Here is a 12232-nt window from a genome sequence, read left to right as displayed (position 1 = left end):
TCTGACTGATGGGGGATTGTTGTTTAGTCGTTTAGTCGTGTCTGACTCTTCGTGACCCCAAGGACCAGAGCACGCCAGGCACTCCTGTCTTCTTCTGCCTCCCGCAGATTGGTCAGACTCATGTTGGTAGCTTCGAGAACACTGTCCAACCATCTCGTCCTCTGTCGTCCCCTTCTCCTTGTGCCCTCAATCTTTCCCAACATCAGGGTCTTTTCCAGAGAGTCCTCTCTTAGTGGAAGGAAACTAGGGGTAGTGGAAATAGAATGGAGTTTCCTGGAAAAGGGCATGATTGGCCAGCTGAAAGTGGAATGTTCCACATGGCAACGTTTTGCTGCAGGTTCTACTTGTTTCTGTTTATTTTTATTCCAGGAGTTCTAACAAATACCCAGCCTTGGGAGAGTGTATGAAAATGCCTCTGTGGGCATCTGTCACTAGTTAGATACCACCATACTTGGTGATATTTCAGCTGCTGCCTGTAAACCATTTCCCTCCAAATAATGGTGGCATAGTCTCTGATGTCTGTGGGATTTCAGGGAGACTATAGTAACAAAGAGTATGACCGTCGATTACAGTAACTGGCAAGTTGTCTCTTGTATGTCGCTACTGGAAGCTTGTGATCAGCAACATCTCCAAGCCTCATTTTATGTGAAGCCAGATTAGCATCATGAATAATAGGAAGGTGTTACGCAAACAAATTGTGCCAGTAAAATGTGCCAGTAAAAAGGTTGGAAAGGATGTGCCCTGGCCTTAGTATTTTATTTTATTTTTTAAATGCAGAAAGCTCTAAATGGGAAAAAAGTGTGAGGTGAAAAGAACCAGAAGAAAGCAGAAGACTTTATTCATGTAAACAGTTGAAATAACATCTAGTGCAGAATGTTTTAAAATGGAAAATTATTAAGCTTGTTTTTTTGCAACATTTGGTTGGCTGATATAGCAAGGTGCTGGCATCTGAGTCCAAAGCTAAATTGAAAGACATTGCTGATTCACAGGATTATGAGAAAAAATTAAATTATACAATATTAAACGAATAATCTCATGGCCTGGAATACTAAATAATATTTAGGACTGGGACAATTTAGGACTGGAACTGTATTCTTGCTAACTGAGGCTGACCCAATAGCTGAAAATGAAAATTTATTGATGAATTGCAAGGTAGATGTGAAGCTATAGCCATACACACCACCTGCTGCACTTGGAAGTGTAACTCACTGGGTTCCTTTAGCTTTATTTGCTCCATCCTCTTGTCAGTCTCTGTCAGGCAGAACAGAAATAGGCTGCTGGAAACTCACTGTTCCACAATTCAACAGCAAAGCCCTCAGATTGCCTCCCAGAGAGCTCTGCCTTTGCTGGACCAACCTGCTTGTCCCTGGACATCTGACATTTAGAATTATTAAATTTAATTGAGTAGAGCATAACATATCCTTTTATTTCCACAACCATTTGATGGATGACACATATGTACTTCTAGCCTTGATCTTAATAGTGGTTAGGGAGGAGGTGAAAAGGTAGTGGTTGGCTTTGTGGTGGCCAAGTTTACTTATGACACTAAATTGTTCAGGTTTTTTTAAAAAAACAAAAACAAAATGAGATTGTGGAGAGCTCGAAAAGGATCTCTCCAAACTGGGTGAATGGGCAGTAAATGTTAGTTATACGTTTAATGTGTTTAAGAGTATTGTATTTAGAAATGCTGTATGGGAAGGCAGGTTTTTTTTGCCTTAGGCACAGAGGTAGGGTTTTCCCATTGTGAATGAGCCAAACATCTTGTGGCTCATCTCATGACCCATCACAAGACACAACTAAAGAGAACCTGTGGAAGTCTATTTACCTGGAGGTTGCTTGCAACAGGCAGAAGCAATCAGTCAGATACAGCGCAATTTTTTTTTAGATATATAGAGACTTAGGAGCCAATTCCTAGGGGCCGTGGAGGCTTTGGCCCCCACAATAAAATATTTGAGGGGCTGGGCCCCCACAAAGTTGACATTCCCATTCAATCATGAGACTGATTATGCAGTGTGGGGCTTATTTGGGCCCCCACAATATTTTATTCAAGTTGGCACTCCTGTACAGAGAAACTTCATTTTACTAAAGATGCTTAATATCTCACTTTGGGAGCAGATATAGGAACTGAAAATCATTGCTTATTTTTGCAATGTATAATTTAAGTTACAAAATATAAATGTTACAAAAGAACGAAGTGTTTAAAACTGTTCTGAGGTAAAGTTTTAAAATTCTTTCTTGTGGTGGAGTGAATTGAATTCTACACAAGGTCCAGATCAGGGGTATTTGTTGTACAACTCTAACAGTAAAATGGCAAATGAAATTCTATATGAACAAGTGTAAAGTAATATATGCTGGAGCAAAATATATATATCTTAATTTCACATACATGCTTGTGGGGTCTGAAATGGAGGTGACAGAACAGGAATGAGACCTTGGGGTCACAGTAGATAGCTCAGTGAAGATGTCAACCCAGTGGGCGGCAGCCATTAGAAAGGCAGATTCCACGCTAGAGATAATTAGGAAAGGAATTGAAAATAAAGCTGCCAATATCAAAATGCCATTATACAAATCTATGGTGTGACCACATTTGAAGTCCTGCTCTGGTTGCCTCACCTCACCTCAAAAAGGATATTGGAAAAGGTTCAGAACAGGGCAACCAAAATAACAGGGATGGAGCAGCTCCTTGATGAAGAATAGGTGCAGCATTTAGGACTTTTTAGTTAAGAGAAAAGGTGAGTAAGCGGTGACACGATAGAAGTTCATAAAATCATGCATGGCATTGAGAAAGTAGATAGAGAGGAGTTTTTCTCCCTCTCTCATAACAGTAGAACTTGCAGACATCCAAAGAAGCAGAATGTTGAAAGATTTAAAAGGTAAAGGGACCCCTGACCATTAGGTCCAGTCGTGACCGACTCTGGGGTTGTGGTGCTCATCTCACTTTATTGGTCGAGGGAGCCAGCGTACAGCTTCTGGGTCATGTGGCCAGCATGCCTAAGCTGCTTCTGGCGAACCAGAGCAGCACATGGAAACTCTGTTTACCTTCCTGCCGGAGCGGTACCTATTTATCTACTTGCACTTTGACGTGCTTTCGAAATGCTAGGTTGACAGGAGCAGGGACCGAGCAATGGGAGCTCACTCCGTCACGGGGATTCGAACCGCTGACCTCCTGATTGGCAAGCCCAAGAGTGGGTCAGTGGTTTAGACCACAGTGCCAACCGCGTCCCTTGAAAGATTTAGGACACATAAAGTTATTCTTCGCACAGCACATAATCAAACTATGGCGCTCGCTCCCCCAGGAGACAGTGATGGCCACCAATTAAAATGGCTTTAAAAGAGGCAAATTCATGGAGGAGAAGGCCATCGATGACTATGATGTTGATGCTCTGCTTCCATGGTAAGAGGCATGTCAGTTGCAGGAAACCACAGGACAGAAGAGTGCTCTCGTGCTCGTGTTCTGCTCCTTGGTTTCCTGCAGGCATCTAGTTAGTCACTGAGAACAGGAATGCTAGACTAGATGGGCCATTGGCTTGATCCAGCAGGCTATTCTTGTGCACTTATGTTACTATGTTTAATTGGCCGGAAAGTGCCGATCACTTGTAAGCAATGTTGAGGGTGTTGTGTTGATAGCGGCAAAAGTATCCATCCACTGACAGAGAACAAAAGCAGGAAGGGTTGCTCTTGTTGAGATGGCTTAGTGACACACTCACCATGCAGCTACAAATTAGCTGCATTTCATGGCATCACTGTAGCATCATAATGGTATCATGCTCATAAAGTTATCATGCTGTGTGATGATCCCCATTATGTGGGATAATGCAATCAACATGAAGAAGCTCTGTTTTTAAAAAATGGCACAGGAAGAATTGCCAAGTGCATTTAACTTTTTGTGTGTGCACTTTTGCCTAAGCCCTGGTTGTAATTTATAACATTAACATCAATTATTCTGAAATATCTGGCCTCCTGGTCATCTGACCTTATACTGTTGGCAGAGGCAGATTTAGGGGTGTGTGACCAGTTCGCACTGAGCGAACTATGCTTTAGAATGAAGCATGAGAGGCTGCCCCCCCAATTTTGGTGACACACAGGGAACCTCTAAAATTTGAGACCCCAGGGTCTGTCACTGCTGTTGGCAAAAATGACAGCAACTGCCACAGTTATGTCTCGGAGCTCTGATATGCCTGAAAGGATCCCTGAGGACTACTGAGCTCTGATGTTAGCGGCTGATTGAGATTCCACTAATTGTTGGTCTGAATGCTGTACTCAGTGCCCAAGGTCTAAGTCTGGGTGGAGACGAGGAAGAAGAACCCCACCTATTGAGTCTTGACTAGTGACACGCAAAAGAATTAGGAATTGGAAAACAGGAAGAGATGCTATTCTACAGGGAGCCATGGGGGTGGATGGATGGACAAGGTATTGCTTGCATGATTGCAATCAGATTGATCATCAACATACCTGAGAACTGGGAAGGAATGTTGTCCCAAGTCAGCTGGGAAAATCACTGAGCTTTCTTTCCACCCACATGTCTATGAGGCTGCATGCTGCAAAACCTGTTTAGTTCCAGTCACAAGTGTCTGCCTCTGAAACCTAGACTTATTCTTACAGGCCTTTTTGGTAATATGGTACACCTTGGCCCATCTAGACGTATGCTAGTGATATAAGCTTGCTATTTCTCTCCAATCTCTTCCTTCCCCATCCATTCAGTGCATCTGCCACACTTCTGAAGGCACTAGTTGTTGATTTGTGGGTGTCACATTTGAATATGCTGTATGTGCTCTTAAAATCCAACACATGTAGACACCAACTGTGTGGTTCATCCCTGGATTTTATCTAGGATATCAGGCACATTGTTTAGGTAGGCATGCATTGGATTTCACAGGTGTATGGCCTATTCAAACGTCATGGATATATAGCAGGGCACTGAAGCCTAGTTGGCAGGAGAGAAAGCAAGGCTGCCCTCTGCCCACATGCAGATTTTGGGAGTACAGAATTCCAACAAAACCATACTAAATTCAGTGAGCATGGATGACATTCTGCAGTCATGTGGGCTTTTGGCTCGCTAAAGATCCAATCAGGGTCTAACTGGGAATGGGGAGATGACCCAACAGAAGTCTGGCCAGAAGAAGAGCTGGCAATGGCTATATAGGAGCTCAATCTCCCTTGGACCTTGGCTGGCTTACCAGCTCCCCTTTGAGTTTATTCATCCTTATCTCTAGTCTCCACAACATCTGCTGGTCATGGATCTTCATCCTAGACAGTCCCCATTTTTCATCCTAGACAGTGAGTCCAGAAGGATACCACAGTCCATGCTATCCACAGCCACCAAGAGTTAATTGAGAATTTGCTCAGTCACACTCGCCTGAACCTTTCCTCAGCATGTCATTCATCAGTGCATGAAGGACCCAGGCCTGAAACCAGATTTAAATGGATCCAGATAATTGATGATATCCAAAAATATCTGGAGTTTCAGGGCAATCACCCAAGAAAGGTATGTTTGTGACCAGCTAGTTGTTGCCTAACCTCGAGGTCCTCGGAATGCTTTTTTTAAAAAAATGAATGGAACCACATATTCACATCAAAAGGTATTGATAAACCAATTCCCATAACCAGATGGGGAAGGGGCAGAAGAAGGAATAGCCTTCAACTTCCCATTCACTCTTAACCAGCTTGTCAGTCCTCCCTTTACTGAATCTGCCCTTGCCTGTAATAACTTCAGTTGGGTGCTTTTCTTCCTTCTGAGATGATGCAACTTAAAATTGCAGAAGCATCTAGTGAAACAACTGAGCACAAATCCAAAAGCCTAGAGCCAAGAGAGTGCAATGTGTCAAAAGCCAGATAAAACAAAACTAAACACATTTCAGTTTAGCAGTGGGAAGATAAAGTGCCTCATAGATGCAGAAAGATCAGACTGCAAACTAATTTAGCAGCAGCTGCAGATAAAGTGATTAATCTCATGAAATCTTATAAAACTCATTACAGAAGTAAGAGACAAAGTACAGAAGATGCTGCAAAGTTAAATGGCAAGAGTAGATTCCAATTTCCTTTTAAAAAAATAATTTATTATTGTTTTTCAGTTAAGCAAAGAATGAGGAAAAAACAAATTTAGCAAAATATCCCTCAAAGTGAAATTTCCAGTCCACGGATGCTCTTTGAAAATACTATTTTAAGCCCATAGATGCTATGAATGAAAGGGTTTCTTGTGATAGTGTTAGAAGTTTTGCTACAGCATGGAGCTAACCCCTTCCATCCCTCCAAATATGGCTTTCCATATAGCTTTGGACAAGTATGATTTCCATGCTGAGGACTCTGCTACTAAAAGGGATTGAATGGGCATGGAAAGTGCCCCCAAATGCTTTTTTTAATTAGCACAAACTCCACCAGAATGTTGGACTTGGTGATCTGCTCTACTCCAGTTCTTTTTGTTAATTCAAAGCAACAGCTTTGGCATCAGGGTTTGTGTTAATTAATTTTGTTTGTTGCATTAAGTATCATTTTTTTGATATGCAGGTGGAAAAAAATATAGGGCTCCTGACATGTGTGATCTCTTGTAATGAATTCCTTGCTATTGTCTGAAGTGCTGTGTAGGACAAACATTCCTTAATCTAGAACTAAGATGTGGTTGCTTTCCGGGAATGCACCACAATAAAGCTCCAGCCCTGCTTGTATAAGGAATAATTAGTATCTCGTTTACTAGCTTTGGCAGTGTCTGTGATGCCATAAAATATAAGCTGCTCTGCTCTGCACTGAGTGCATTGTCTAAGAGTGATCTAAGGGACCGATTACGTGGGACGTTGATAATGCTGTTTGCAGAATTTTCCTTACAAAAATCGCCAGAATGCTCTACCCCCCCCCCCCCGCCCGCTCAATTCCTAATCCAGATTGGGATTTTGGCGTGGAAAATATAGGGACATGAGCTTTTTAATCCCTCACCATGAACCCAATTCAGACTGGGGGCACCACTCCTGAAATGCAAATCATCCATATCAGGATTTTTTGGGGGGAGGGGGGGTGCCAAGTGCTAAAATTCCACCCTGTGCTAAGGTCCCAATTGGATTGTGTTCATAGTACTGGTTATTTCTGCCAGAAAAACCCTGTATTCAACCTGACATGAATATCTGAATTTATATATAATAAACACTGCACTGATAGTTAAATCCTAAGCATATTTACTCAGAAGGAAGACTCACTGAACTCATTTGGAGTCATTCCAAAATTTAACATGCTTAGACTTGTGCTGTAAATACTTATGAGTTGCATATTGCTATTTTATTGCTAAAAAATCACATCTTTTGCAATAGTAACCCAGTCTGATTGCTACGTGACCTTGTGGATGCCTACTGCTTCAGTGAAAAAGACTAGGACCCAGACCGTGAAGGACAACAAAGACCCGGTGTGGAATGAAACATTTCACTTTAGGATTCAGAATGAAGTAAAGGTAAGGAGCTGTGCCAACGCTCTTAAACGGGAATTGCTACTTATTTAGGCAGTCACAGAAGCAGAGGACTGGGAACTGCACAGGTGTCACTTAAAAGCAGGGCCATAACTAATGAGATATCACTATGGAGATACTCCCAATATTTACTCCTCTTCCCAAGTGTTAACATCATACAAATTCAAACAGGGCTGTTCTACTTTCTGGAAGATGACACATACATAATATTAAAAGTTTAGATCAGGAATTACCCCTGGATTGACCTCCTTGGATGGGGATGAGGAACCCATAGCCCTTCAGATGTTGTTGGACTACAACTCCCATAATCTTTGACCATTGACCATATTGGCTGTGGCTGATGGGAGTTGGAGACCAACAATATCTGAAGGGTCACTGATTTCCCATCCTCACCTCTGGGGTGAGGCATGTGTTACTGTAACAAACATCTTCAGCGTAGTGAGGATGGTTATACCAGTCAGGGCCTTGGTTGGGTCTGTCAACAGTTCCTCATACTTGGGAGCAGGGCAAATCCGAGCTGGATGAAGGTTAAGTTCACAGCTGGCACTAAGATAAATTGAAGTTATCCCAGCAAGGGCCCAGGAAAGATTGGAAGGTTTATATCCTCTTAGGCAGCTCCTCTGTTTTCCTGGTCATCTTCTGGATCACAATTTATCCTCCTTTGGCTTCTCCCTCCTAGCTGAGAAAAAACCCTGTTATTGAAACCCTACGGCTGTTGGATAAGCACCCTTCCACTGACTGTGGGTGTCTTGCTGGACTATCTGATTTTGAGGGGTTAGGAGTAAAGAGGGAGGGTTTGGACCGAGGGGAAGAAGGTCCAGAAAGGGGCAGCGCAATACATTCTGATGCCTGAGGCCAAAGACCCATTTGAAGCTGAAGAACAGTGGATTGGCACTGAATCCTTCAGCACTAGTGGTGGGAGAATTTTATTCACTACAGCTGAGGGCAGCAGTCTGGCTTAGGAGTTGCAGGGCAAGCCATGTGGTGTGCATACAGCTCAGTCCGTTGACACCTTTCTATTGCTTCCTGTCCACCATTATTTGCCACCTGAAGTACTGCCTCACTCTGACTATTGGTAGGGCCAGCCCTGAGTTCAGGTCTGGGGTGGGGGACATCAGACTGCTCAGTTGTGAGCTCTTTGGGGTCTTTGGTGCTCCTGGAGTCCCACTCCTCTTCCTTGGATGAGGTGCCCCTAGAAAGAGGGGCTAGTCTATGAGAAGTTCTAAAGTTCTTCTCTGGATTTCTCTAGAACATTCTGGAGCTTAAAGTTACTGATGAAGATAAGCATACTGCAGATGACCATCTCCTCACTGTTTTCTTTGATGTTTCCAAAATCCAACTTGGTGAAACAACCCGCCTGAGCTTTCAGCTGAATCCAAAAGTGAGTACTGCAAGTAAAAAACAGGCTGTGGAAAACAAATCCACATTTCTCTCAATTTTCAATGAAGTTCCCTTTCAGCTATTAAGCAATGGCACCATATAAAAGAATTACACTTGCTTTGAATACACAGACAACAACAAAAGAGTTTTGTGGCACCTTAAAGACTGACAAATTTTATCATAGCATAAGCGTTTGTGAACTAGAGTGCGCTTCATTAGATGCATGAAGTGTGTGTGTGTGTGTGTGTGTGTGTGTGTGTGTGTACAAAAACATATGTACTTGGGTATAAAAGAAGAAGAAGAATCTAAAGGTTAAAGTTAAATGGCAATGAAATGGAAAAAAGCATAGCCTGATAATTCAGTTAGTTTAAAATTATGCAAACCTACCCTTCACAACAACTATGGTTAGTTATTTTAGCATTACTTAGCTGTGGAAATATAGGGAATCTTAAATGTATTCAAAACGAGCTCGGTGACCCTTCACAGCAGTGGCTGTTGATAAACAAATCATCCACCTATAGAGGATTACTAATTGACCTAATTGAATACAGTGGTACCTTGGTTTACGAACTTAATCCGTTTCTGAAGTCCGTTCTTAAACCAAATCTGTTCTTAAACTGAGGCACGCTTTCCCTAATGAGGCCTCTCACCGCTGGTGCCCTTCCACCATTTGGTTTCTTTTTTAGACGGAGGTAAAGTTCACAAACTGGAACGCTGCTTCCAGTTTTGCAGAGTTCGTAAACCAAATCGTTCGTAAACAAGTTCTTAAATTGAGGTACCACTGTAGAAATAAACATTTTGATACTGAATACACCAGTGATTCCCATATCAAACATGTAAAGTATGAACAGTATGTGTGTTTCTTTAAACATCTGAGTCCAGTCCAGACAAGGCAATGTACACTAGGACCCAAACCCAAAGAGTGCTAGTCACACTCAAGTCCCATTGAATTAAATGTGGCTAATTGTTTTTGACTGAAATTAAAGGGATTTGAGTTCTATTCCCCCCCCCCCCCCACTGGGACTGCAGCCAAAGCTGCTTGGGCATCACCAGTGCCTCCATGTGGTATGGAGAGCTGGCTGTCTTGGGACATTATCGGGCAAGGCACATCAGCACAGCCTTTTGTTAGTAGGCTCTCGCCCACCCCCTGGTCAATGGCCCCACAGCGGACCTGAGAGGTATAGCCTAGGGACAGCTGAATAATCTTTACCAAAATGCTCATTTTTAGGGGAAACTGCTTGCAAAGATGTGTATATTAGTCAAAACTGCATGTAAAAAAATGTGTTTATTAGCAGAAATCCACACTAAGATGCTGACAAATTTCCAAGAGGATTAAAAAATAATAATCACAAGTTTCTGCAGAAATGTGGAGAACCGGATTGATGACTGGAAAGATGAGAAACTGAGAAAACCAAAATGGTCAGGTCCTTCCATCCCTAGCTGCCTCTGAGGTGACTTGGCTTCTCAGTCCTGCCCCCTGACTTCCACTCATTGAGGGTGGACTTCTGAGTTGCAGAAGCAAGTTGTAACCCTGGTTGGACAGGATTCTAGCTCCTATGGAATATTATGCTCCTAGTCTTCCATAGCATGAATGCCCACAACTCAGGGCATGGACTCCCTTCACTTAACTAATGTGTGAAGTGGGCTTATTATTCAAGGGAATGTGTGAACATGCCGTCACTGTTTTTGCTTTTTAAACTTTCAGGGTAAGGAGGAACTAGAAGTTGAATTCACAATGGAGAGCAGGTAAGAACAACTGTTGTTGCACATGCCATTAACAAAATGACATGCAAAAAATAAAATAAAATGCAGCATTGATAAAAAGCTTGCCTTGTATCTCTCTTGGTACAAAACCTTTAATATATATCTAACTAGGTATTGCTGATGGTGTGTATTCATATTCTGTTATTGGGGCAATAATGGTCACTGAAGGATCGATGTGGCATAGCAGGGGCTAACATATTGATGGGGATATTGTAGCATTTGCTAAAGGGCTTCAGCACTGGCTATTTATAGAGAGGCTATTGAAGGCCAGGAATATTTCATCAAGGAGATTGCATGATAGAACTACTGCTTCACTGCTTCATCTCAGTCGACAGATGGAGAAACCTTGTGACTGGATGCTCCATATAAAACTCCTTGATTACAGAAAACTAGAGATCAGGGAGAAGAGATCCTGCACAGCATGTGCCATGATATTCCTGATCCAGAGCCTTGCATGTTCTACAGCAGTGTTTCCCAACTTTGGGTCTCCAGCAGTTTGGGACTACACCTCCCATCATCCCTAGCTAGCAAGACCAATGGTCAGAGATGATGGGAATTGTAGTCTGAAAGCATTTTATAGGGCTCCTGTACAGCCAGTCTTCTCTGTTCACTTCCATGGAGAGACAACTCTGTGCATCATTCTTCTGCATACAGCTTCTGCTTTTTATCTAAATGAATGGAAAAGCTGCTCTTGTGGGTGGGGAAGCTCTGTGTGGGCACTGGAGGTGTCATATGTGTAAGTATGGTGTGGAGAGATGCCAGTGAGAGACAGGTGGCCCAGGGGTTGCCTCAGAGCGCACAGCTCCAATTTGTAGCATATGCCAGCGATGTGCTCAAGTCTCGTCCACTATATGGTTGTTCCCAGGAATGGAGATTCGTCCCATAATCTGCTTGTCCTGATTCAGGTAGGTAGCCGTGTTGGTCTGACGCAGTCAATATATATATATAAATAAAAACAAATTGTCCAGTAGCACTTTAGAGACCAAGTAAGTTTGTTCTGGGTATGAGCTTTCGTGTGCATGCACACTTCTTCAGATACACTGAAACAGAAGTCACCAGACCCTTATATATAGTGGGAGGGTGGGGTGGGGTTTTTCTCAGGAGGGTAGCAGGAGATGGGTGATTGACTCAATAGGTATGGTAAACCTGTTGATGACTGTTAACGACTACAATTAGGTTTACAGGAAAAAGCAAGGGAGAGTATGCAGATGATTAGCATGTTTAGCATATGTGATATGCTTGTTCTGAGTTTTTGTTACTCCAGAACTTGATGCAATTGGTTTAGCCAGAAGTTCCACGTTGCTTGGAAGTCTGCTTGTTTAATTGCTTTTCCAGCTTTCCTTTAGGCCCCTCACACTGATGTGTCCTTTGGAATGAGCATTTCAGAGAGGCTCCCCAATTCCTGGCATCTCCCCCTCTCCTGTTGTTCACTGTCTTGGGTGTCCTCCTGAGCTCATAGCCCTCCAGCCTCCGCACTGGAAAGGACACCATTCTTGGGGAAGGGCTGCAGCTCAGTGGTAGAGCATATGCTTGGCATGCAGAAGGTCTCAAGTTCAATCCCCAGCGTCTCCTAGTAGGACTGGGAATGCCCCCTGTCTGAAACCTGGGGAGCTGCTGCCAGTCAGTACAGGCAATACTCAG

General features: G+C 42.9%; 1 protein-coding gene and 1 long non-coding RNA gene across 2 annotated transcripts in view; one reads left to right on the top strand and one right to left on the bottom strand.

Annotated features, from left to right (window-relative positions):
- Positions 1–12232, bottom strand: part of LOC309358136 — a 322055-nt gene that overhangs the window by 44439 nt on the left and 265384 nt on the right. The gene's annotated exons all lie outside the window — the stretch shown is intronic.
- Positions 1–12232, top strand: part of LOC309357626 (cytosolic phospholipase A2 epsilon-like) — a 40602-nt gene that overhangs the window by 7537 nt on the left and 20833 nt on the right. The window contains exons 3-5 of the mRNA XM_081889954.1: positions 7296–7432; positions 8697–8828; positions 10533–10573. Coding sequence (XP_081746080.1) covers positions 7296–7432; positions 8697–8828; positions 10533–10573 — 310 coding nt within the window. The remainder of the gene's footprint in view (positions 1–7295; positions 7433–8696; positions 8829–10532; positions 10574–12232) is intronic.

Source organism: Podarcis melisellensis (genome assembly GCF_964234715.1).
Source record: "Podarcis melisellensis genome assembly, chromosome: 1".
Taxonomy (NCBI): domain Eukaryota; kingdom Metazoa; phylum Chordata; class Lepidosauria; order Squamata; family Lacertidae; genus Podarcis; species Podarcis melisellensis.
This window is presented reverse-complemented; position numbering and strand designations above follow the sequence as displayed.